The following is a 25,976-nucleotide window of genomic DNA, read 5'->3' on the forward strand; positions in this document are numbered from 1 at the left end:
GGCGGCTTGCATTCACAGAATGCGTTTCCTGATCAGTAAGCCAACATCAGGGTGTGGTAACACCTATGTAAAGGAAACAGAATCCTGACACGGTGTCTAATGATGGCTTTAAAAAGTATCAAATTTCATATATTGTGGATGTTGTGAAATATCCCCACATCATCTTACAAGACAGGGAAGATCAAAGGAAAGGGCAATCCAGAAAAAAGACCTGTTTCTCTCTCATGCGTGAGAAAGAACACATAAAATGGAAGCTGTGGTTACCCCAGCGTAGCCCTTCGGAGAACCGAGATAACCATGGTAACGGTTTGGGACAGGCCTTTTGGTTGGAAAGATTCAAATTCTAGAACTGTTGGCTGGATTTGCACAAAGTCCCATGAGGGAGAGCTGGTGAACTTCAAGTGTGGAGTGGCTCACTCTCTGGGGAGATAGCAACCTTTTCGTAAAAGATCCTGGTTCCTAATTGCCCATGAGAAGAGCTAGCCCTATGTAGCAGTCAAAAATCCCTTATGTCTAGCAAACTTGCCTTCCTTAAAGTTATGGTATTTGGGGAAAAAAAACATTTGGGGAATACTGGAGAGATTGAGCTGGAACACCAAAATTTTCCTCATAGATACACACATTTTAAGAGCAACAAAATAGATAATGTTGTCGATAAAAGCAATCATTAAAATGTCAAGGAAGGGCCTACTTAGGATTTAAAATTCCCATGATGCTCTAATGAAGGCAGTGCTTATTTCTACCTGGAAAAATGGAATAAAAAAGTATATGCATATCATTATGAAAATTCCTCACCTTTCTTGCAGTTTCTTGAGTTTCTCAGAGTCTGCCTTTATCTTATTGGCTTCCTTTTCATCTGTGAAAGCAGAGGCTGCCATTCTGTTCCCGTTATCACTTTGATTTGGGAAATCAGAGACCGCGAAGAAAGTAAAAGGCGTATTTTCTTGCAGGGACCCAGGCACGTGCAAATGGCCTTGTAAGTTCATTCTGGATGGTGAGGAGCTAGAAGACTCCCCCAAGGACAAGTTGCTTTGAGGATTTAGTAAGAGCTCTTCCGTATATTCTAGAGCCCCCTGGGATGGGTTCGTTAAAGGAATATCTTCTGCTCCCCTGACATCAAATTCATGTGCACTATTTACTGGAAAATAACCGTGGTTCTCAGCACTGGCGAGTGGATTCCTATTTCTAATAGGGGACAATGGTCGGCGAACATTAAACCTTGAATTTCCCTCTGAGTCTGAACTGTGAATAAATGTAGACGACATCGACAAGTCTACTGGAATATCATCTCTCGTGGCAGAATGCATTAGTGATCCAGGAGTGTTATAAGATAAACTCACTGGTGATCTTGGAGCTGTTGGTCTACCAGAAAGAAAACAGTCAAGAGAATTACTAGAACTGCTTAAGTAGGCATGCCAATCTCTTTCATAATCACGGATACCAGGCCTGTCTTCCGTGGAGGTACAGTCTCTAAATCCATTTTCAGCATTGAGGTCATCATCTAGACTAGCTGTGGATTTGGTGTCCCATGAAGGAAAGGTGCTTTTCTCATGTTCACTGTCACCACTGTCATTCCCGTTAGGAGAACCTCCACCAGGTGGCTTGAGGTCTTGAAACACCCTTGCCCCCACAGGAAGCTGCTCTGTCACTGGTTCCATTGCATTGCTCATTCTTAATGAGCCACGACTGGACTCAGTTCTTCTTACTGAATTTGCTCTGCAATTTTCAGGACTTTCTTCCAAATTTTTACTTTTGGCCTGAGTGGACGACGTCCCAAGAAATCGACTTCTCTTATGACTGGGAGGAGAACGAGGCCGGTGCATACCAACCAACAAAAGTTCTTCCTCTATGAGGGTCTCCTCCTCAGTGTCATCATTTTCTGCTCCAGGGTTTAATGATAAAATGGAATAAAAATCTTCATCTCTGAACCTAAATGGTGCCCTTCTTGACCCTCCCATGGTGGTGGTTAGGAGTGGTGGCCCCAAGGACTCACTCGACACTTGAGGGCTGTTTGTTCCTAGGAAGGCCTGAGATAGTCCTGAATGAGGCTCATTCTGAGAAAGAACACTTGAGTCTCCTTTTTTGGCTCTCTCAGAGGTATTCTCAGTCATAGTCATTAGCTGTGAAGATGGGACTAAGTGTCTTCTCTCTCGAGTTGGCCTCTTCAGCTTGGTGCCACTGGCCCACACTGGGCCCTCTTGTTGAACTATTGGATCTGCATGGAGAAAAGACAAGTTTATCATTCTTCTATAGGTGCTCATAGATGAAAGAGCTCGAACACTAAGAGTGAGAGTCCCTCAAGGAAACAAGCAAGCCTAGAGAAGGAAATCTGCATGGTTAAAACGGCCGGAGGTACAGAAGCAGGACAGTAGAGGTAGCTTCATTTTATGCTTCTGGAGTCTTCTTTGTACATTTTGTGGAGCTTGGGCTGGTTCTGGGGCGACAGGGTGACCCTGAGGATACAGGTCTTTTTTTTGTGGAAGCTTTGGGAAGACTGTCCAGCCCAGGTCAGTCAGGGCCAATTATGGGGAAATCTCTCAAATGCTAGTTTTCATAACAGTGTTTGTGGATAAGGAAAACCAGCACTCCAGGAATGGCTTCTACAAAAACCACCAGTGCCTTCTCATCTGGATTCATTCAACACGCATTTATGACACTCCTGCACCACACACAGCTTTAAAAAATCTTGAGAAAATATAATCTACCTGGGCAGATTGGGAGGAAGGCTCTAGAAGCTGGTGTCCAGTTACCCTGATGACTTGGGTTACATTTAGTGCTTAGTGCAATAAAAATTACAACTCTCTCATGACATCATTACCTTCTCTTTGTCACTAGCTCCCAGTCGATTTGTAACCTCGAGTAATAATAGAATTCCTCCCCCGCCCCCTGATTCTAAATTATGAAGAGATGTATGGAGAAGAGGAGGCAGAGTGCCCAAATGGGTAGCAGTTTCTAGTGGTGAAGTCACTTGGTCAAAACTTGCCTTACAAAAATAACGACTAAGCATACCTTACTGCGGGCTTATACTGAATGGGCCAGGCACCATACTAACTTTATTACATACACACATTTTGCCTCAGAATCCTAGGAAATAGGTGCCACAATGACACCACTTTATGATTGAGGGCACCAAGGCTTAGGTCACAAAACTTACCCAAGGTCACATTTCTAGGAAGTCAGGGTGTGATCATTCAAACTCAAGCCCGCCTGACACTATGGTTTGTGTTCTTAACCCCGACCCTGTGTGCCCCTTAAGAAAATGGCTGGACTTCCAATTTCCTTGTGAAAATGAGTATCCGTTTAATTCATTGTGATGTGCATGTACTGTTCAGGATTTTTTTTTTTTTTTTAACCCTCTCAGTGCAGATAGGACACTGAAAGTACTTACTTCTCTGATCCCACTTCTCTTGGTTTCCTCCTGGCATCAGCCTCCTCCCGGCCCCACCCCCCCACCTCCCCTGTGCTATCCTGCAGGATCTGGTCCTTATCATTTACTTTCCAGAGCCGTTCGCCCCCTAGAGTGGACAGGACTCCACGGGTTTGGAAAGGCCTGTGTGGTAATAGCTCAGGCAAGTGAAATGCAAATCCGCAGAGCCTCTGTCCCAGCCAAGGGCCAAGTCAATACTGACTCACTTTAATTGAGGGCCTCCTGGGAGCACCAGCTTCTAAAGTCCTAATAGTCTCTAAGCCTCTTTTATTGTTAACTGCATGGGACACTCAGCGACGCAGTGTGAATTTTTACTCATCAGCTCTTCTAGAAATCAGTTAAGCTCTCCCAATCAGGCCCCTCGCGGGTTTTATAAACCCCAATAAGAGATATATCAGTGATTCCAGGAAGCTCTGAGCATCTGGCTGTATGTGTATTAGGAGTAGAGCTGGTATGCCCACTCAGATCCCGTTTGGGGGGACAAATTCTTCTAAGTGACCAACTGAATTCTCTTGATTTTTTTTTTTTTTTTGAGAAAAAAAAAGTGATACAGAAGATTCAGAAATGCAGGCTCCGGTCGATTGCTTTTCATTTTGAATCCGATGAAGCACCGTGGAGATTAGCTAACAAGTTGCTGGAACCTGAATCTTCCGGTCTGTCCCTGAACACACAGCTGTCCCTCTGCCCTGAGCCAGTTCAGTCTGGGCTTCAGGAGACACCTGAGCAAAATGATCGGCCAGGACAACTTTTGCAAATCAGAACTGGACACTCAACAGGAACCACAAGCTTATTTCAAGGAAGCCAGAGAGCTGTCGCCCAGCAACACTGGCTTCTGAATGCTGCAAGGCAGCTCCTGTGTATCCCAAAACACCCCAGGGAATGCGTCTTCACTCTCCTTGTCACCACCACTGCCTTCCTCTTTAAAGGTTCAATCAGCGTTTCCTTGGTGTGTTTCCCCTAAAGGTGGCAGACTGTGCCATTCTATATTTCCACTATTTTAACCCTATTTCTTGCGTCTATCAGATAGGGAGCAGACTTCATAGTGCGCGGGCAGGGAATAAACACCCCATTTGGTATGCCAGGATGCGCTATTCATAGACCAGGCCCTACAGATTCTGCCGAACGCCTCTTGGGCCCTGTGTGGACTCCAGCTCAGAAGGGAGGGGCTCCCATTTCCAGAAGTTCGACCAGGTGCCACTGAATGTTCCAGGTGCAACAAGATGAAACCAGAAAAAGCATCCATCCTCTCTGTCTTTGGTCTAGATTTCTTCATGTGCTTGACCAACCAGTCCTAATGTAGGAACCATATACTTTTACCTGTTTTCCTCTGATTATACAAGTAGTTGATGTTCATTAGGAGAAAATTTGGAACTTTCAGAAGAGGATGAAGAAGAAATAAAAATCCCCATAATCTAAGACTCAGACTGCCCTTGTTCCTGTTATGGAATTCAGGGGTGGGTTGCAAACGCAAGACCCCTGGGCCATTTTCATCCTGCAATAGTGGTTTGGCTCGGCCTCTGAACACTGAGTTAACTGCCTTTAGGTGGAGCTTGTACGTTCTGGTTCACCTCAGTCCCCACAGCCTCGGTTACGTGTTTCTCCTGCCATTTCCATGGGTTCCCTGAAGTCATTTGAATTTATAAGTCAGCGCTCTTACCTAGAAATACTTTTTTTCAAAAAAGTCAATACTGGAATATTCGGGTACATAAAACTTTATGCCCTGCTTTCTTTCCCTAATTTTTTTCTTGTGAGCATTATCTCCTGCCAGAAGTTCAATTATTCTTTAAGAGCATTATATTAAGGACAGGTTAAGATATACAGGGGCGCCTGGGTGGCTCAGTCGGTTAAGCGTCCGACTTCGGCTCAGGTCATGATCTCACAGTCTGTGAGTTTGAGCCCCGCATCGGGCTCTGTGCCGACAGTTCAGCTTGGAGCCTGCTTCTGATTCTGTGTCTCCCTCTCTCTCTGCCCCTCCCCTGCTCATGCTCTGTCTCTCTCTGTCTCCAAAATAAATAAAAACAAAAAAAAAAATAAATCATACTAACTCAAAAAAAAATAAAAACATTAAAAAAAAGATACATTATATAAATGTATCATAATTTGTGTAACTCTTCTCCTATTCTTGGGTATATAAGTGGTTTCACGGTTTTTGGTATTACAGATTACACCATGATAAATGTCCTTGCGCGCACGTCTTTGACTACGTGTCTTCTTAGAACAGATTCGCGGGCATGGGATTGCTAGGTCAAAAGGTATGACCCTTCCAAAGACTTTTCACACATGTTGCCAAATTCCAGTTTGTACCAAATTACCCTACAGGTACGAAATGAAAGCATCTCGTATAGCTGTGTCACCAGCAACTCTTGCCAAGGGCTTGGCATGACATTGACACAACAGTGCGCAGGAAATGTTATTCGTTTCACTATCAGTATTGGGTATTATTGTTAAAACCTTAGCCAATTTCATGGGCCAAATCGATCTTGTGCAAATTTACATTTATTACTTAGTGAGGTTCAGCTTGTTGTTTTCTTCCACATGTTTATTAGCTGCCTGCATTTCTTCTGTGAAATTGTCTGGTACGCCTCGTCCCATTTTCCTATCGGGTACTCGGGTTTTCTTATTGATTTGTAAGAGCTTTCTATATATTACCTCTCTGTCACATTGGCTTCAAATTTCTCACAGATGCGATTCAAACATCTGGCTCCTACTCCAATTTATACAAACCACTTGAGAATGTGAGAGAAAGAATGAAAGAGAGACTAGTGAGGAAAAAAATTGGGGGAAGACAAGGAGGCCTTATCCTTATATAATGGAAAGCTGAATATATACTAGAAAATTGGGATAAATTCTCAGTGAATCTCAGGATAACAGAAGATGTCTTCCAGGTATAGGTGGAGGATTATATGAGCCTCATGGGATGTTTCACGCATGGGGAACCTGACCTTTCATATAATATTCAAGGGCTTACTAGGACCATTGGCGCGGTGCAGGAGAGAAACTAACAGTAATTTGGAGCCTACTATAGCTAGGTGCTGGTCGGTGTATTACTTCCTTTAGTTATTACAGCAATAGTGAGGTAGATTATATTATCTTTTATTTTTTAAGTTTATTTTTATTATTTTTGAGAGAGTGTGAGCTAGCAGGGGAGGGGTAGAGAGAGGAGAATTCTGAGCAGGCTCTGAGCTGCCGGAACACGGAGCCCAACGCTGTGAGATCCCATGAACTATGAGGTCATGACCTGAGCCAAAGTCAAGAGTCGGACACCTAACCTACTGAGCCACCCAGGTGCCCCTCGTTAGCATTATTTTAGGACAAGGGAACTGTAACCCAGAGGGGCTACTTGACCATCCCAGGCTCCAAGGCAGGGAGGAAGAAGACCTAAAATTAGAAGGGAGGTCTGCCCTTCTCAATAGGAGGTGTTACATCACTGGGGGCCTGTGACATATGGTTGTTGCATGTTCACATATGCTCTAATTGCCCCAAATTCCAAGCCATCCAAACCACTACCCTGTTTGATATTTATAGGTGTCCACTGAAGTATATATCACATTTTAAAATAAAGCCTACTGTGTTCATCGGGTGGTGAGGAAGTGTGATGCTCAGTGGTTTCTCCAAGGGGAAGACTAGGTCCCTGGCGAGGTTGGCTGTCCAGTGTCACTTTCTTTGAGTCCCATGGAGACTCTTCGGGTCCTATTCCTTCTGCCATCACAGGGGAGGGTGATGTGGTCAGTGGAGCAACATGGCCTGGGCCTTTGGATGAATGCTCAGGACGGAAAGAGGACGTATCCACCAGACCAGGGTTTTGAAGGAAAGTGTCTATTTGCTTTGATGGTATTTCTTACACACTGAGATCTCAACACTCTGGATGGCGAGGCGAGAAGATCCCTGCGGGAGGTGAGCAGTCTGCCACCCACAGACCCCCCTCCCCGCCTCTTGGGCCAGGTGAGATAGCCCCAGAACTGCAGACTGCTTCTCCACCCCTTGTCCCCCACCACCCAGATGCCCTCTCCAGAAGCCGAATGGCTGGCCCCCACTCAAAACCATGCACAGTCATGCTTATGGAATAAATGGGAGAAAAAATAAAAACAAATTCCCCTGCCCTACCTTTTCCGGCCAGCCTCTCTCTGAGAAGGAAACTAGATCCAATAGTTTGCTTTCAAATCCTTTTAAGCATTTCATTTTAAGGTACACTGTCCTCCGCATAAAAGCCCAAGTGTCTGAAAACCATATGGAATTCACCAGGTAACCACACAAGTCCGACCTCTCTGAGGACCCAGACGCATGGGTCCCAGGTCCTTACCTGGTCCCCTGAGGGCCGGCGACTTCACTGGCAGCTGCGATTTCTGTCTGCTCCTGTCCCCTGGCACTCTTGGGCTCTGCGTTTCTGGGCTGACTGTCAGTCTCCCCAGGTTTGGCCTCCTCTTCCTTGATAAAATTTGTGGTGCCTGGGCTGCTGAAAGGTGCAAAATCTTTTCAATAATTTTTACAAGGAAACAGCTTCTGCATAAAGAATGCTCCAAAGGCCCAGCAACGGGGAAGGCAGGTAAGGGACTGGGGCCCAGGTGGTCAGAGAAGAGCTGGATTTGAAACCTGGTTCTGTGACCTTGTAGCTGTGTGAACTTGGGCAGATCACCTCACCCCTTGCAGCCTCAGTTTCCTCCCCTGTCAAATGGAAAATCATAATACCTACTTCGAAAGGTTGTTATCACTCACCGTTAATGAGCACCTGTGACACCTGCAAGCAGGGTCTATAAGGGGTGTGTCCTTCTGCTAAGATGCTTCTAGTTTCCTGTTCATAGATGTTGGGATGGGCATGCTGGGAACCCTGTCGAGAGCCCTCTGCAGTTGGGACATGCAAAGGCCCTCTCTCCAGCTGCTCTTCCAAGGTTGAATCACAGCCTATTTTGTACCCTCAGGTTGTTTATTAGCAGCTAAGATGGCCTTCCAGAAAAGTCCCAAGCGTCTGGAATCCCAGGTATACCTATTTGCTTGGCTATGTGCTGGGAGGATGAACTCACGGGAAAGACAGTAGTGGGAATGCTAACGTGGAATGAGTTCCCGATGAATTTTTTTTTTTTTTTGGAAATTCACATTTTGAACTAGGTTGCTAATTGGTTTGAATAATCTCAAATGTCTTCTGCACATGTAGGAAGCGTCAGTGCCCGCGGAGTTTGGGGCAAGCGTTTCAGTATTTTCCATGCCTCTCTGCAAGTTCTTGAGTTTACGAGGCAGTTGAATTGTGGATATCTGAACTAGATCTTTCCAGGGGAATTTGCCTGGCTCATCCCCTCTTGGACAGTTCAGAAGTTTCACAAATAACCGTCGCCAGCAGGCAACACGGGTAAAGCTGGGAAGGTCCTTGAGTTGTGTGCGAGAGAGCAGCCGTTCTTGGCCTGTGGAGACAACTGGATTTATGTTCCAGAGAGTAAGTTGTGGTTTTTGTCCAGATTCAGGAAATGAATGAAAGTTCTTCCTGGCAGCTCACGAAGCCGAGTTTAGTGCGATTAGGTACGACCCGCTTCTCCTGATGGGCCCCAGGAGGGGAAGGCACTCAGTTCTGTGTCCCCAAGACAGAGGGGACCATGTTCTACTGGGGATGTGCGGAAAGAGGGGCGTGGCCGGTGGTGGTGGCTCACGTAGGGTGAGCTGGTGGGGCCTGGAGGGGTTGCAGGTGTGACCGCAAAGGAGAGAAGGGAGTTCTCCAGGAGATGAGGGTATATTCTTCAGAGGGTGTGGGGTGGTGATGAGACACAATTTCACCAACCTGGAGGAGAGTGAGAGGGGATTTACGCTATGGGAGCCAGGACAGAGGGGGGAGCGAGGCACTTTCTCGGCACCCAGATTGCTTTCCTGCAACCCACAGGTTTCTCCCTGGTCACCTAGGACCTCATCCCTCCAGCTCTCAGCAGTCAAAGACTGCCTCCTACCTCTCCCCTGATGGCCAGGGCGGGAGGCAATGGGATTCCTACTGAAGAAGCGGCAGCTGGAGGGCCGAGGGAGGGGCAGTCTTGGGATTCAGGCCCGAAGGTCCCGGTCACAAGGATTGCACGTTGATTCCTAGTGGGAATCCCGTTAGAATCTGCATTTCCTTCAGAGCCCAGGGCAGCAGAACCTCACACTGCCCACTGCCCCATGCCCTCGCCCCCCTCCACACCCTCCCAGGGTGCAGGGGTGGGGTCCTCCTCCCCAGGGGCCTTTCTGCCCCAGCCTGCCCCAGCCGGCAGGTCCTTCGAGGCCTATTTCCACTTTTATGCCCACCCATGTGGCTCTGACTGTGCTTTGGCCAGAACTTTCAGGATTCCTAGGACCTTTAGCATTGAAATAGTCTAACGTCGCCCGAGGTATACATCTTTTCTCTTCTTAAGGATGAGGACCCTGTCTTAGCCTGCGTGTGGCCTGGTCTCCTTCAGGACAAAGAGTAATTGCTTAGTGTGATGTGCGAAGGTGCATTCGGCTACCCGGCTACCACGGGGGAGTCCAAAAGTAGAACAAACTTTTTCTTGGGCTAACCATCCAAGATGACTTAAGGTGATTTTGTCTTGTTCCAAAAAAAAAAAAAAAAGTGCTTTCTTCGAAGCATCAGCTCTTTTAAATGATTTCCAGAAATGAGCCTGTCTGTCTCTAACCGAGGGTTTCAGCAGACTAAAGTAATAAAGCTGAGAACCCGGAGATGGTTTTACGAGGTCTGGCAAGCGAAGCTGGCAGGGTGGGCAGGAGCCCCTGACTTTAGGCAGTTTGGACCTCAGGCTCGGCATCTCTGAAACGGGAATATCCCTACCTTGCCGAGTTACTGCGACGTTTCGCAATAATGTATGGAAATGGCCTCAGAGTCCGGTGCTTCTCGGCCGCTCTCAATGGTTGTTGCAGCATGTGCCACAGACAGTTTACTGCTACTCCTACTAATTGGGGATCTGAAGTCGCTCCCCGGAGAGAATTGCACTGGCCCAGAACGTGTTCTGCAGGTTTCATCCCTTGAGAATAACCTACTCGATAACCTTCATTTCTGTGCTGTTCTTGCCAAGCTGTCCTCCCTCAATCCTTTATAAAATCCAAAAGGCAAATAGCAACTCCCTATTATAATCTGCTCGACAAATACCCGTGTGCCTTTGCTATGTAATAATTTGAGGGTTCGCAAAGATGAGTAAGACAGTTTGGTCATGACCTTAAAGACTGTAATCCAATTTGGTGGTACGGCTGACTTCTTCCTTGTGATTACCCTCTCAGAGTCTATGGAAGGCAAACTCTTACAAAATATCCCTTTTCACCACCTGCCGTTGCAGGCACAGATGAGGTGACCTGGGCCACGCAGCTTGTATGCACCCTGTTTCCGGGTCCTACTCACCTTCCCCGTACCCAAATCAAACCAAACTTCAGACCCCTGGGGCCTTTCTACCATGGTCCTCCCCGTGGCATGGTACAGACCTTCGGTTAAGAGACCGAAGTTAGAGTCACACTGGAAGAGGAAATAGAGCTTCCTCTTCAGGTTGGAGGACAGACCCGCTGCCTTGGAGAGAAGGCATCCGTGCTCAGCAGTCCCATTGCTGCCACTCAACACCCTGAAGTTTGTTAGCGAATTTGGGGAAGACTGGTTTGCTTTGCACTGGACCCTCTGCTAGTGTCTGAGCGAGGCGATGCCTCCAGGGACAAAGAAACCAAATGGCTGTTTCGATACAAGGTGCCTGTCCTAGTTCTCTTGAAGATGCTGGGATGCTGTAATTGTTGATTGAATAGTTCTTAATTTGACTAGGGGGGAAAAAAGGGTAGTAATCTCCTATTTACCCAAGGCCCTGATGACTGAGAACCAAATCCACTTAATCGTGCATGTTAATTCCATGTGCCTCATCATTGCTCAGTTCTTTGCATGCTTGCCAGACACAGGCACGGTTCTTGATAGACCAGGTTGAAGAGAGAGAAAAATACAACTCCTAAACCTTTACTCCCTCCCCCTGTCTTGACAAGGAGGTGCCAAGATTCTGTCTAAGAGATGCCTTCTTAAAGAAAATGTCTTGCTTCCTTTACTCTCTCAACATAAATAAATAAACTTAAAAAAAAAAAAAAGTCTTGCTTCCTTTAGATCGTGGGAAGAATTACAGCTTAGTCGCAAGGGCCGGTGTTGCCCTGGAGTAATAGGCAGCTTTCTGTACAGTCACAAATAACAGACCGCGTCGATTTGCCTATTTGGGTGTGCTGGAAATGTGTGCTGTCTCACATACCCAGAGGAGATCTTAATTAAAGCTTAATTATGTACCATAAATATGTTTTATTTTGGAGCCCAGGAGGTGGGATTTTTTGATTTTGGGAAATGTGGTGCCTAATAAGTAGGCAGGAAAGGGAATGTAAACAGTGAGTGAGCCCTTTAATTTGTCCCCTTTCGGCACGGTTCTGCGTGGCTTCTCAGTCCCAGCGTGTGCCTTGGGAAGGGCCTGCCCCCCCCCTCCCCCCACTCCCCGCGCTGCCCTCTCGGGGCTGCCATCGGACACAGGAGGGCCTGCTCTGTTTCTGGGCGTCATGTTCCAGAGTGTGCCAGCCACGGGAGCGAAGAAATCAGATGAGTCTCGAGAGAGGACGGGATTTTATTGGTCACTCACGCCTTAGCGCTACGAGGAGGTCGAGTCAAGTGGCAGCTGTCTGGTCTTCCTGCTCCCCTGCACACCTCACCGCCTGGGTGTTGCTCGTGACCTTGCCCTCCGGCCCCCCACCTCTCCACCTGCCTTCCGGAAGCCTGAAGTCCCCCTCTCCCTGACTCCTCTGTGCTGTGTGCCTGGCCGAGGGCGACTTACCACACGAGGTAAATCTTACTGGGCCTCCTGGGGCCCAGCAGACACAGCACAGGGGTCTCCGCTGGGGTCGGGCAGGACACGGGGAAGTAACACAGGGTGGCCGGGGACTGGGGCACGGGGCCCGGGGACAAGGAAGAGGGGTTGGTGAAGGAGGGAGAGGGGGCAGGAGGGAGCTGGGGGAAGGGGTCCTGGGCCACCGGGGAGGCTGGCGGCAGGAGCGGCAGGAGGAGGCAGCAGGAATTGGTAATGGGCTGCGGGAAGGGGGAGAAAGCAAAGACGGAGCAGTAAGGGGAATATTCAACACAGAACAGGGGGTGCTCGCTGCTGTCACCTGCACAAAAGAAAAAGAGCAAATCAGGAAGCAGCACTCACGGTGGGAAAGCCTGTGAATGAATCAGAACACAAAGAGGGTTCTTCGGGCTGGCCTGTCCAGGTGTCAGAGGGGTGGCCGACGGGATCTCAAAGTCACCCGAGAGTTAACTGAGGGACGTGGCCTCATCATCACACCCTCTTCCAGCCAATAGTCTCTGGCGTCCCTGACAGACGCCGGAAAGTTCTTCCCCCACTAAGTTCCTGCGTGGCAGCGCGGGGTCCCTTCTCCGCCCCCACGGCCAGTCTAATTAGCTGTGCCCGCAGCAACATACGGTGGCTGGCAGGGTCTCACCTCGGTAAGGCTCTCCCCCTCCAGTCCTCCAGCTGCCCGCAGGAGGAGGCGGCAGTCATGCCCTAATCTGGCCTTTCTGCTGCAGAGGGGAGGTTTGAGAAAAAAGAAAGAAGCAGAGATATCCTGGTGGGATCATGGAAAGGGGGAGGGACCAAGGAGGGGAAGAAGCAGGTGGACGAGGGAGGTGTCCAAGTGAAGTGAATGATTTGCCCGCTAAACCCACACTTAATCTGCCAACCTTCTGGAGGCGGAGTATGGGCACCTGATGGAGACACGATCCAGAGAGACCCCCTCGTGCATGACAGATCTCTCAGCGCTGCCACTAGCCAGCTGGGTCACCTTGGATCATCTGTTTCCCTTCTCAAAAACTATTTCCTCATCCGCAAAATGAGACAGGTGTTTTCTCTAGGCCTTGTTCCCCCACGGGTGGTCCTTTGACCACCAGCATGGATGTCCCCTGGAAGCTTCTTAGAAATGCAGAATCCTCGCCCCCTCCTCCCAAACCGACCGAATCACAACCTGCAGCTTATTGGAGTCTCCAGGTATCTCATCAACTTTAATGTTCTAGAATCAAGGCTGTGAGACAGGTGTCCAAACCTCTGTGATGAGAATCACCTGCTGTGCTTGTTAAAGATGTGGTTTTACAGGCTGCCTCAGTGGAGATTCTGATGCTCTGGGTCAGGAACGGGAACCAGGAATGTGTCTTTTCATCAAGTACCTGCCTGGTGACTCTTATCAGAGAAGTTCGGGAAAGGCTGCAGCTGCAATCAGTCCCAATTCTAAAATGCCATCATTGGAAGCATCCAGTTGAAAACCATGATCATTACCTCCAGTATAATTGGGGGTGGGGGTGGGTCTCAGCCCTTAGTTACTCCTATCCTGTGCAAGGTCTGACACAATTATCTGTTCCTTCATTTCCCAGTGCCTCCCTAGGCTTTTGCAGTAGCTGCTACTTCTTGCCTTGTTTCTCTGTGGTTGTCTTCTTCTGTCCTTTCCCCACATCATCCCTGCTTGCTCCATGAGCTCTCACAGGGGAGGCCCTCTTCAGCTCCCTTGCTCTCCCTCTAGGCCCTTGGATTCCTGCTGGTGGCCAGGAGCTCTCTGCCCAGCAGCAGACCTGGGTCCTCCGGTGTTTCCTGGCATTTCCTCCCGGCCATCCTGCCTGCCCCTCAAAGACAACACTCACGGAATGGGGCCCATTCTCTTCTTGCTTTCTCAGCCTTGACAAAGGCAACCTCCACAGGCCTAGTTTTCTGGGCCAGAGCTCCAGATTCTCTTTGGTTCCTCCTTTTTCCTTATCCCCACACCCAGAAGTCACCGCCAAGTACTGCCAGGAGTACTTCCTTGAACATCCCTCAAGCCCAGCCCTCTTCCCCATCCCCTCTGCTTTTACTCTAGGCCAAGCCCTTCTTATTTCTCTCTGGGTGCAGTGCACGTACAGCTTGTCTGGTCTCTCGGCCTCTGTCAGACTGCTCTCACTCCCCTTTCAGGCCCCTCTTCATGCCACAGCCCACTTGTAAAAGTGCCAGTTGGGTCACACCACATCTCACTTAGATCCCCTCCCAGGTTGATGCGCCAATGCCTTTCCGCTTGACATTCAAGGCGCTCAGGGACCTGGTCCTTGCCTCCCTATAGGGTGTCAGCTTTATACTCTCCTCTTCCTAATTTGTAGGCTGACCCTAAAGCAGAGCTTCTCAAACTCATCTGTGCACACAAATACCCCAGAGATACTATCAAAGGCAAGTTCTGGTTTGGTCAGTCTGGCCTGGGATCTGAGGTTCTGCATTTCTACCAAGCTCTCAGGTGACGCCTCTGCTCCTGGTCTGGGGACATTTTAAGGCCCAAGGCCCTAGACTACTTGGAGTTCCTCAATTTTTTACAATAAAGTTATAACCTGTCTTACATCTCAGACTAAGATGGCTTTGGTTGAGCAGCTTATAAAAAGATGCCAGGCCTGGAGCAGCAGGTGGTGGGGGTGGGAGTCGGGATTTCCAAGCAGAGGGAGGGTTGGGGACTGACCTTTCCCTAAGGCCTAGTCTCCCCACAAGGTTTTAATCCTCCCATCTACCTGGTGAGGTAGGTAACAACTCGACTTTACTGATGAGGAAACTGAGTTCGGGGAAGTTGCCAGCTCACATTTAGGGCTATAAAGTGGTAGACCAGGATGCTGAGCCATGGTTTCCCGTTCTGGGCCCTGTGACCTCCCTGAGCCCCACGGTCTCGGAAGCATTACCATAAACGACTGAGGATTAGTATTCTCTACGTAGAAAGAGTGTTCACTTATGGTGGTTGTTTTCTAACTTGGGCAGATGGCCTGGAAAGTTGTTGGGACACCAAGGGACCTGCCTGGAAATTCATTAATCTTGGCCTTTCGAGAAAACCTTCCACAGAATTTATTTGCAAGGTAGGTTATGAAGATTTGGGATTTGCGTCAAATTTCTCTTCCAGGCCGCCCTTCAAATAAATATTTCCCGACTCACAAGAGACCACAGTTATGTTAGATGTTTATCTTTTTAAATCTGAGTTCACTGCTTTTTCTTGGTTTTACAAGAATACATCCTCACGAGAAGCCATTATTAAGCTGAATAGGCTTTGCTACTCCCACAAATGTGAATCTGGTAATGACTAACATTGAACTCAGTAATAAGTGAGGATAATTTCAGAACACTTGGCTTTGTTTAAAAGGGCAAGATTTTGGAAATAGGCTCTAGGACTCCATCCAGATCCATTTTCCTGGCACAGAACTAGGAGACCGTGCCCAAGCTCTAGGTGACAGGAGAGGGCATGCTCTTTTCCCGTGTGCCGGGCACTGAGGCAGAGAGGTCTGCAGGACTCCAGGCGCCAGAACCCCGCAGCACAGTGGCCTTTGGATGCCTCTACGCATCCTGGAAAAGGAAGATGGCTCCTTTACAACTCAGGCTAGCACTGGGCGGGGTCTCGGGTATAGGCAGGAGGCCAGGAGGCCATAGTAGCTCCCTGTGCTTCTCTGTCCCCCAGCGTTTGCGGGGCCTGGAGACCTGCTCAGCTTCTCCCAGATCCATGCAGAATTCTGAAAGAATATGTAGCTCTGCTTCTGTCCCTCCCTGGACCAGAGTTCACCTTGATCGTGAAATAGGATTTCTGAATCCATTGCACATCAGACACAGCTGGGTCTGGACTCGCTGCCCGACTTTTCCATGTCTTTTTTGGAGATGAAGCAAATCTCTGGCTTGGTGAATGCTTTCTGATTATTCATTTCTCCCCCTTTTGTGTTCTGCTCTGGAAATTCAGGGTGTAGTAAAAGTGTTTGTACCTGCATTTATATTAGGCTTTAAAAAATATAACTCGATTTTTGGTAAAGGGGAAAAAAAGGATTGTGGGGAGTGGGGGCAACATTAAGACAGAGAAAGCAAGGTTTTATAATTCATTCCCTACTAAACATAGTTCTTGTGTCCTAGATATCAATATGCTGTAATTTAACAGGTACTTAATGGTAACAGGCACTGTTCTAATGGCTGAGCATACATTTTATCATTGAAACTTCACAGCAATCCCAGGAGGCGGGATCTGTTTTGACCCCCCACTTTACAGATGAGGAAACTGAGGCACAGAGAAGTCACTTGCCCAAAGGCACACAAGCAAATAAGAAATGGTACCCAGATGCTAATCCAAGCATTTTGACTCTAAGGCACTTCCCCGACACTACATGGAGGGGGGGGGGGGACGGGTAACTCGGAGAATTACAAGCCAACTCATTTAGCAGCAGTTTGATGGGAATATGTGAACTTACTTAATTTAAAATGCGTGAACTCCTTCTAAAAGAGTGTGAAGAACAATGAAAATCTGACACCTTCTCAGTTATAAACCTATTGGTAGAGGGCACCATGGGTTCCTCTATTGTAAATAGCCTTCTTGGGGGTTCTAGATGGTAGGTCACATGGATATAAGGAAAAACTTGATTTCAATGGATTATCATTACATAGATTCGCGTGTAAGGCAATCCACATTTCCCAGCTATATTATTTTATTCAGGAAAAGCCTAGTAGAACTCGGTATGGAAGGTTAGTCTATTACACAGGTGTTGCAAAGGGATTTCACTGGCTTGGATGCTTCAATTTGACACAGAATCTCAGTTCTGAAATGGGAGGAGTTTTGGTGACTCACTGTCAACTTTGGCTCACCCCCAAAATGCTTTAGGAAAATATTCCTCTACAGAGGTAAAGAAAAACAGGAACCTGGTGAGCTGGATCAATGTGTCTAGATAATTCAGACCCCCAATCCTCTTTTTCTAGAACCACAGGAGAGTCCTTTGAATTTTCTGAGTTGCTAGCGTCACTCAACTAGACTTTTCCTGAAAAGACTCAGCTTAAATTCTCACCATGTCTCTGGGCTCTCATTTCACTGTGCTAATTAAGGAACTCTGAGGGTGCATCTACACATGTAAAACGAGTGGATCTTAACACGCCAACGCTTTGCTTTTAGCCAACTTCGTGAATCCGGTTTGCTGTACAACTGATCAGGCTTCTGTAGCAACTGGCATTGATCACCAGGACCGCTGTGCTCACTGGACAGCCAGGCCCCAGTCGAGCCCCTTCCTGCATGGGTCCTGGACATGGTCTGGGGTCATAATAGGACGATAAAGCTGGTACTTTTTAAAAGCTTTTACTCCAAGTAACATCCCTCATTTGATGAAATAGGTAGCCTTCTGCCAACTTGGCTCTCTTGCCTAAACCTTGGTGTTTCCAGGCTAGTAATTCTTCAGACGTGATGTTTTATAAAATGTAAAGTGAATTAATTCTTCCTTTTGTCAATGTTGTAAGGTCCATCTGGAGTTTGCTCGGTCAGAAAAGCATCTGTATTAATCACACAAACTAAGATCATCTAGTGGGCCTAAACCGTACATTTTAATGATTTTACTTGACAGATGACAAAGTAGCCCAAGCAAATAGCTACCCAGTTTTAGCAAGAAGGTTAGAAATCATATCTAGTGAATGGAATTGCATTATTTAAACTTCAATTTTTTTTTTATTAAAAACCTCCCCAATTCAATAAATTACCACATATATTTTGAAGTAATTGGGGAATCATCTTATCTGCCCTATTCCATTCTTAAACAGCTGAATTTAAAACATGTTTCCTACTGGGGCGCCTGGGTGGCTCAGTGGGTTAAACGTCTGACTGTGGCCTGGGTCATGATCTCATGGTTTGTGAGTTTGAGCCCCGTCGTAGGGCTCTGTGCTGATAGCTCAGAGCCTGGAGCCTTCTTCGGATTCTGTGTCTCCCTCTCTCTCTGCCCCTTTTCCGTGTGCCCTCTTTGTCACTCAAATATAAATATTAAAAAAAATTTTAAACACACTTCCTACTAAATGTCTTAAAAATGAGAAATTGTTAACTATTAATGATACTTTCCCCTAATTAAATAAGGAAAAAGTGTTGGGGCTTTGCTTGGAAGGACATCATTTCAGATTTTTTTTTTTTTTTTTTTTTACCTCATTAAAGCAACAAAATGTGGGTGGTTAATCTGAGGGAAAGCTGCCATTTTCTAAAAATGCATTAAGACTTAACTGGACGGGTGGTTGCATGACAAGAGCTATTTAGGATTAGAAAGTAGTTGTGATTTGTATTTAAATGAATTGCACGCTATTTACAAATTCTTCGGCAGTTAATTTGGATCCTTTCCATTCTACTGCAAGCACAAGGCAGACCTTTCTGCCTAGTTACCCCAACTTCGAAGTCAGTTCCTGGAGGAATCAAGTTTGTCCTCCATATGTTGGCTTTGATGGGGATGAGCCCGAGGGACTCTACGCTTTCACTTGAATTTATCCTCTTTCTGGATACTATTAAATCATTCCTGCCTCAAGCGGAGGACTGATCTCTGCTTCAAAGGCAGCTAAAGAGTGAATTATTTACCAAATTGCACAAAAGGGAGGATGTATCAAGCCCCCTTTCTCCCAGAGAGGACAACCCCAGTATTGGAGGACTTTATTACTCTCTCTTTCTTGGCTATAAATTATGCCATTCAGATGCTTTTGAAAGCTTCTCTTCATGCTCTCGCTTGAGTCATAAAATTTGATACCTGGGGCCAAATGTCTTCCCCCATCCCCACCCCAGAAGGGTAAGGAAGATGAAAAGGCGCCAATTGTAGGGAAGTGTCACACAAAGCCAATGACTGGGCAGCAAATTTGGGCAGTGGGAACAGTTGTTCTGCATAAGTCACACCTTCTTGACTTGCTCTTCTACTCTAGAAGGAATTTTACCACTTGTATAAGATCACCGGACCCTCCAAAACCTGAATTCGCCACTCAGAGGGCCCTCGGTGTAACCGGTACCACCAGTCTGAGTGTTGGCATTACCTGTAGTGCTGGGATTTTAGAGTTTGTGAATTTCCACACATCAGTCACTCACCTGAAGAGGGTTTGCTGGGGCCCCCCTTCTCCGGTTTCCGTGGGGTCATGGTACTTTTATGTTTCTGTTTGACTGATGTTTGGTCAATTGCCGGGAGTCTGGAATCACCCTTGACCGAAGAACTCTTGGTGGAAAGTCTTGGTTCGGCTACAGAATCCTCCTCGCCAGAACTCTACCAGAAATGAAAGGTGTCTGAGTATTAATGGCCAAATAGGTCATCTCTGCTGGGCAGAGGGAAAAAGAGACTAGCTGACTGCAGGGATCCCTCCAACACTAACACTGGAATATCCCGCCATGCTTAATATGCCCTTTTACCAGTGAGGTTTTGATGGACTGTATCAATTTAGAAGAATCAATTAGAAATAATAGCAAAGTTAATGAGACTATTTTGCAGAACACCATAAAAAGGAGACACTTCTACGAGTCTATCTGGTAGAACGTTATGAAAAGAATACATTTCTGACCCTTAAGTAATTTGATGACCAACAAACAGCTCATGTTATGAAAACTATGTATGAAAGCAAAAGAAACAAGCAATGCCCTTAAACTTCTTGCTTTTGTTATCTGAACTGCTTTGGGGGTGGGTGAGGAAAGATGTTCCTAATGGTAATCATATACTTGACAACGAAAAGGAAATTTAGATAGTGTGTTGGGACTGAAAAAATTAGACCTCCGTTTACTGTTCTGAATTACTGGGTGCAACGTGAGACAGACTAATCTTTTTAAGAGTCTCCTAGTTGTCCGTCTTCTATAAAGAAGTCAGTATAAACCTATGCACAGCCAAATCATGATTCCTGCAGTGTCAGAGTGTCTCAGCGCAGCCTTGCCAACACAACAAAAATTATCCAGGCATTCGATAGTTTTCTACTTTGCCGCCACTACGCTCACCAAAAGAATAATGAAAGCAACGTAACTGGCTATGGGAAATCTGGTCACAGTGGGTGAGTTAAGTCCTACCTTATGGTTTTAGGTCCTGGTGTTATGATTTGTGATACACTCTGCAACAAACTAAACCCCAAGGTCTCCGCCCCTCCCTCCCCAGGGGGAGGGTCACTCAGTTCTTCTACAGGCACATTAGTCCAGTCTTGGGAAAGTCCTCTCAGGATGCACGGTCTTCTGCAGACAGAGTGCTACATTAATGCCCCCCTCTTCCCCAAACCGTGGCGATTTGTATTGATCTTGCTCATCGTTCCCGCTGACAATTGTGGCATTTTCATTTCAAGGGCTCCTGACTCAGGAAAATAGTGTGTTGAGGAGCTTTGAATTATTGGGTGCAACAGAAGACAAACTAAATTCTAAAAAAAATTCCCCTGCTTGTCAGTCTTCTTCAAAGATGTCTGTATAAATCTACAGGTGGACAGATCATTATCCTCTAAGATTATAAATTGTTGTTTTGTAATTTAGAGTCTGGAGACAGCCTTCAAACAAATCATTATTGTTTCTCCCTGTGTTTTCAGAAAACAAATCAGATCAAGAGACAGGAAAAAGAAAGGACTTAATGAACTGGTTGTTCTCCATTTTCCTTTTCGATTCTGGAATTTAATAGAAATCCTTGAAAATGATCCTGAAATGTCAAAGGTGAAGCATTAGGTCATTTTTTAAAAAGTTTATTTATTTATTTTTGAGAGGAAGAGTGTGAGCAGGGAGGTGGCAGGGAGAGAGGGAAGAGAAAATCCCAAGCAGGCTCTGCACTGTCAATGCAGAGCTCAACATGGAGCTTGAACTCATGAACCGTGAGATCATGACGTGAGCCAAAATCAAGAGTCAGACACTTAACTGACTGAGCTACCCAGGCACCCTATGAAGCATTACGTCCTTTCTGAACATGAGACAGGTTCTCTGTTTTCGGAGTAGGAAATGTGGGCAAATTTTAATTATGATGCCCAAGACTGTCCTAGGCAAGGAGAACGTCAGTGAACATGGGATGGAATTTTTTCCACAAACTGCCCAACAAATACCTCATGTGAGTGGGTGGACAATAGAAAGGGTCTATTCTTCAGCCCTTTATTTCTAGCCAATGCAAAGGCAGGAAAGATGCTCTGGGCTACGACTACCGATATCCATGGTTACAGTATCAGGAGCAGTAAGAGCGTCCACCGTTACTGGTGGGTCTGTCACCCTCAGCCAGGGCTGGATTCTTTGCTTGTCCCGGGCAGTGGTGAATTGGGAGGAGTTGGTTACAAGACTTTTGATTGGGTGGGTGTTAAGCCATATTTTATCCTTCCTTCACCCACTCATTATACTTCAAGCCTTTAATAGCACCAAAAGTGAACGAAAGTTTGGTCCACGAGACAGTGCCTATCACATAGGGAATAGTGTACCTGTGCTCTGAATACATCCTTTTCCGCTTCCTAGTTCCATCAGCCTTACTTACTTCCAGTTGCTAATCATTCTTAAGAGTCTAGAAATTGACGCTGGAAGGGGGTGTTTTGTCAGTGGGAAACTCAAGTCGCAATGGCAGAAATAATAATACTTATGATGAATGTGCTTGCTTCACTAATCGTAAGCAAATCATTTCAACTTTTTTGTGCCTTTATTCACGTCTTCTTGTGTTCTCTGCCATTCTCTCTCCTCTCTTATGAAAACGCATAATATTGATCAGGGAGGATGATGATCCTTGGTGTGACAAGTGTAGTAACTCATTCTGGCACCAAAGTGTAGTATTTAAGACTTCCTGGGAGGGGATTCTGGGTTTCACAGGGTTATTGTGTGACATAGTGTTAATTTTGGTTCATCTCTCTGCATCTCAGAGTTTTCCATCCATGAACCATAGTGTCTACCTTGTGGTGGTTCTGCGAGGATTAAATGAGTTAGGACGTGCTCGTAGCACTTAGAACAATACCAGGCATGCAGTAAATGCCATGTGAGTGTTGGCTTTTGTAATTATCCATTTAAAAAATTAACTCGTTAACAACCGAATATTAACTACCTGTGGTTGAAAGCAAAACCCAAATCCCCAGTGAGAAATACTATTGAATTTTCACTTCATCTGAAGAAATGTGAGCAGAGAGGTAGATCAGATCTTACATCAGACTCTTGATTTATTTATTGATTGATTTATTATTTTTGAGAGAGAGAGAGAGAGAGACAGAGCACAAGTTGGGGAGGGGCAGAGAGATAGGGAGACAGAATCTGAAGCTGGCTCCAGGCTCTGAGCTGTCAGCACAGAGCCCAACTCAGATCCCAAACCCACGAGCTGTGATATCATGACCTGAACTGAAGTCGGACACCTAACCGACTGAGCCACCCAGGTGTACCTGGACCCTTGGTTTCTTTCACAAGCTATTGAATTTATGATTGTCTTCTAAGTATCCAGCTGAAATTCGTCTGGTCTTAATAAAATATGGCACGATTTCTTTTTCAGACAGTAAAGCTCTAATGGAAAATATTTAACAACAGTCAGAGATTATCAAACAATAATCATTAAGTTATGTTGATTTAAAGTTGATTTTAAAACTGCCTTTTCCCCCTTGTAATTTTGAACAGTAATTACAATGTTCATTTCTTCCCCCATATGTTCCTAAGTTGAAATGTCACATGGAGGTGGAGGCAACAGCACATTTTGCTATTCCTTTGGGGGAAGAAAACCAGCTTTGTCTTTCAAAATCAAAGTCTAAAGCATTAAAAAAAAAAAAACCCGAACTAGAAAGAAACTTTTAAAAATCAAGCTACAGGATACATGTGAGGATTCTCAGTTCCCTATTCATAATTTGGTAAGAAAGTCCTAATAAAGCCATGTGAATAGAAATAAGCTATTGTCAAAATGAACATTCTTCTAGAGTGTTATTACTTTTGTATTTATCATTCTCCCCCGGCCCCCCACTTGCTCTTCTGGCAGAATAGAGAGACCATCTTGCCCAGGGCAAGGCTCTCTCCAAAGTTCAGAGAAAGACTCCTGTCTGGGAGTCCCATTAGGGACTTCCATAGGGAACAACTTATTGATGCTATAATGGTTCTAGTTAGGCCTCCTGGAAGACGGAGACCCAGGGGTTGGGAAGTGGAACACATTGCCTCAGGGACGTGAGAATGATGAGATTATTTCACCTGGGACCTCACAATGTGGGATCTGGAATGGCAAGGTGACAGTGAACAGAGACAATTAGAAGAGAATGAGACCTAAGTAGTCAGGGATGGACGAGACCAGGTTATTTTCCAGCTCTTGCCTGATGGCTCATTTCCAAGACCCAGGAAGCTGGTCCTCAAATGGGATGGCCCCTCTCTCCCGCCCTCCCTCCTTCAGGGTGTGCTACTGCATTCTGATTGATGTAGACTAGCCCCATTTTTGCCACATGTCATGTGATGGAAAGCTGGGCTGAGCAGATCTCCCGATATGGTGTGGATCAGGGTACAACCTGCTGCGAACAAGAGGAAAAGAGTAGTGTCGGGCTATTGCCAGAGAAGGACCGTGTGTTTATGACACTTGAAATAAGTATGTTTTCATGAGAACATGAAAGACAGTGACCAACGCGGTGACACTTGACGTCCAAACAGTAACAACACGGGAAGGGTGACTGAAGGACTGTGGGTGCGAACGCGTACCTTCAAGTTTCCAAAGTCTACGTTCAAATTGTGCCTCAGACACAGAAACAGCCTTAGAGAATCGAAGGTAGCTTGTATACGTAGCATTCTGGACAGGGTGGACTCCTTTGTGCATTCAAGAAGCATAAAAGCATGTTCTACACAGAGGGCTGGCTTGTCACAAAGCAAGCTAACCTGTCTCTAATCTAGAACAAACTCTAAAAGCAGCAAAGTCCTTCCCATGTTCAGGACAGTGTTGAGCTCCATTTCGCCGCAAGATGCTTTTTGGAGTCAGGTGGGCTGCCACGTGTGTAAATATCACGTGCACCTGTGTCTACCATGGACTTCGGTAAAGACCGCCCCGCCCCCCACCTGCCGCGGTCTCTGTGATTTTCATGCTAGCAAGTTGGAATGACTCAGCCTGAGACACTGATCTGTCACTAGTGGCCTTGGTCAAAGTCTTCCCAACATCTGATGACCACGGCGTCGGCTCCCTGAAGGAGGGGCACGTGAGACCATAGAATTTGCTTCGTGATGACTCTCCGTCTGACTGTGGAATGGCCTCTGGGTGAAGCTCAGAGCTGCAAGCTACTCAAATGGCAGACATGACAGGTTTTCTGACACTTGCTAGCTATTTCTTGTAATGCAAATTAATCCCTTGTGAGTTGTAGAAATCACTCTTGTGGGTGGTGACACATTTTCATGCTTTTGGGGACCTGTGCGAGTGAGTGAGTGCGTATGATGTGCTCTGGGATGGAGTTCTGTGTGGTGGGCAGCAGGTGAGGAAGTGGTGTGTGGCCAGAAAATGCTGGATTTTTAAAATTTGAACACTAAAGCGTAGTGGTTAGTAGCACATCGAGACTGCCCTCCGTTGGATATTTCTCAAGTAGAGTTTGGCTACAATAAATTTCTCCTCCATTCTTTATTTAAATTCCTGTGCCCCTTTTAGCTGAGAGGAGCCTCTGAGGAACATGGCCATCAAATGGAGACCATCTACAAAAGTACCTCCTACTCGAAATAATATGTCATACAACGTGGGAATTAATTGAGAAGCATCATTTGCAACGACTATGCCTTCAACCCTACTCAAAGCACCAGGAAGGCATTTAAAGACAAGAAGCTTGCGGTGGGAGAGATGAGATTATAATCTCATGAAATGCAAAACAACATTTAATTAAGCGATAAATCGGGTGGCACCAATTCTGAATTCCAAAGGAACGCACAGAAAAAGATGCGAAGTCAAGGCAGGGTTCCTGAGGTTTCTGGAACCTGAAGTATGAGTGGCGACTGCCTTAGGCTGGAGGCAGCACAGGAGCCAAGGTATGGATGGAGTAATGAGTAGGGCATGATTCTCAGACGACAGGGCAAGGGGCCAGAGCAGAGAGTGGGGGAGGAGGGGGAGAGAGAAAGCTGGATGGCAGGGTGGTGTCAGATTGGGGGTGGGGGCCCTGAGATGCAAGCAAAGAATTGAGAGTCAATGTGATAGAAAATGGGGTCCAACTGAAGGTTTCTGAGTAGAAAAATGCTTAACATGGTTTCTAAGATGAGCATGTATGTTTCTCTCAGAGCGGGAAAAGAAAGCATCCTGAAAATTTGCCAGTGAAATGATCTTTTCATAGTTTCAATGGCTTTTTTTGGTGAAGTATAACTCTTCATTACAAAAGGAATGCATGCTCATAATGGACATATAAAGAGAAGCCTAAGAAAGAAAATTTAAAACATTCAAAGCCCCATTAACCTAGAACTAAAAACTGCAAGCAGCTTGGTCTATATTCTTTAAGACTCCCTTTTAATGACTGCGATGGATTTCCACTGAAATCCCTTCTCAAGCAATAGGGTGAAGCTGGGATATGGCCACCCTCCTTGAACAGAACGTTTCCATCTCCCCTGCCACGTGGTGTGGCCTCGGAGGAAAGTCTCACCCACCGACTGGGAGTGAAAGTGTCTGCCCTCACTTCTGCCTCAGTGTCTGGCCCGGCACTTCAGCTAGAAAGGCAACAACTTTGAAAGTCATGCATTGAAGACAACCGAACTGTTATCAGCCCGAGTCTCTGAAAGTCTTGGTGGAGGAGAGCTGTCTGCCCATCTGGTTCGTCCGGCCTGAACTGTCACAGGTGCAAGAACTAAACTGCCTTGATTCACTCATCATATTTTTGGTCCCTTTGTTACAGCAGCTGACGTTACGCTAACACACGTTTATGCC

General features: G+C 46.3%; 1 protein-coding gene across 8 annotated transcripts in view; it reads right to left on the reverse strand.

Annotated features, from left to right (window-relative positions):
* MARCHF10 (membrane associated ring-CH-type finger 10) overlaps nt 1-25,976 on the reverse strand; it is an 83,034-nt gene that overhangs the window by 24,429 nt on the left and 32,629 nt on the right. For 6 of the 8 annotated variants that reach the window (XM_042966428.1, XM_042966426.1, XM_042966424.1 and 3 more), the window contains 3 exons: nt 19,256-19,427; nt 7,728-7,880; nt 796-2,215 (listed from right to left, as the gene is read on the reverse strand). In XM_042966428.1, the coding sequence (XP_042822362.1) occupies nt 796-2,215; nt 7,728-7,880; nt 19,256-19,427 (1,745 nt within the window). The remainder of the gene's footprint in view (nt 1-795; nt 2,216-7,727; nt 7,881-19,255; nt 19,428-25,976) is intronic. The other 2 variants (XM_042966429.1, XM_042966431.1) reach the window with 1 other exon arrangement.

Source organism: Panthera tigris, chromosome E1 (genome assembly GCF_018350195.1).
Source record: "Panthera tigris isolate Pti1 chromosome E1, P.tigris_Pti1_mat1.1, whole genome shotgun sequence".
Classification (NCBI taxonomy): Eukaryota; Metazoa; Chordata; class Mammalia; order Carnivora; family Felidae; genus Panthera; species Panthera tigris.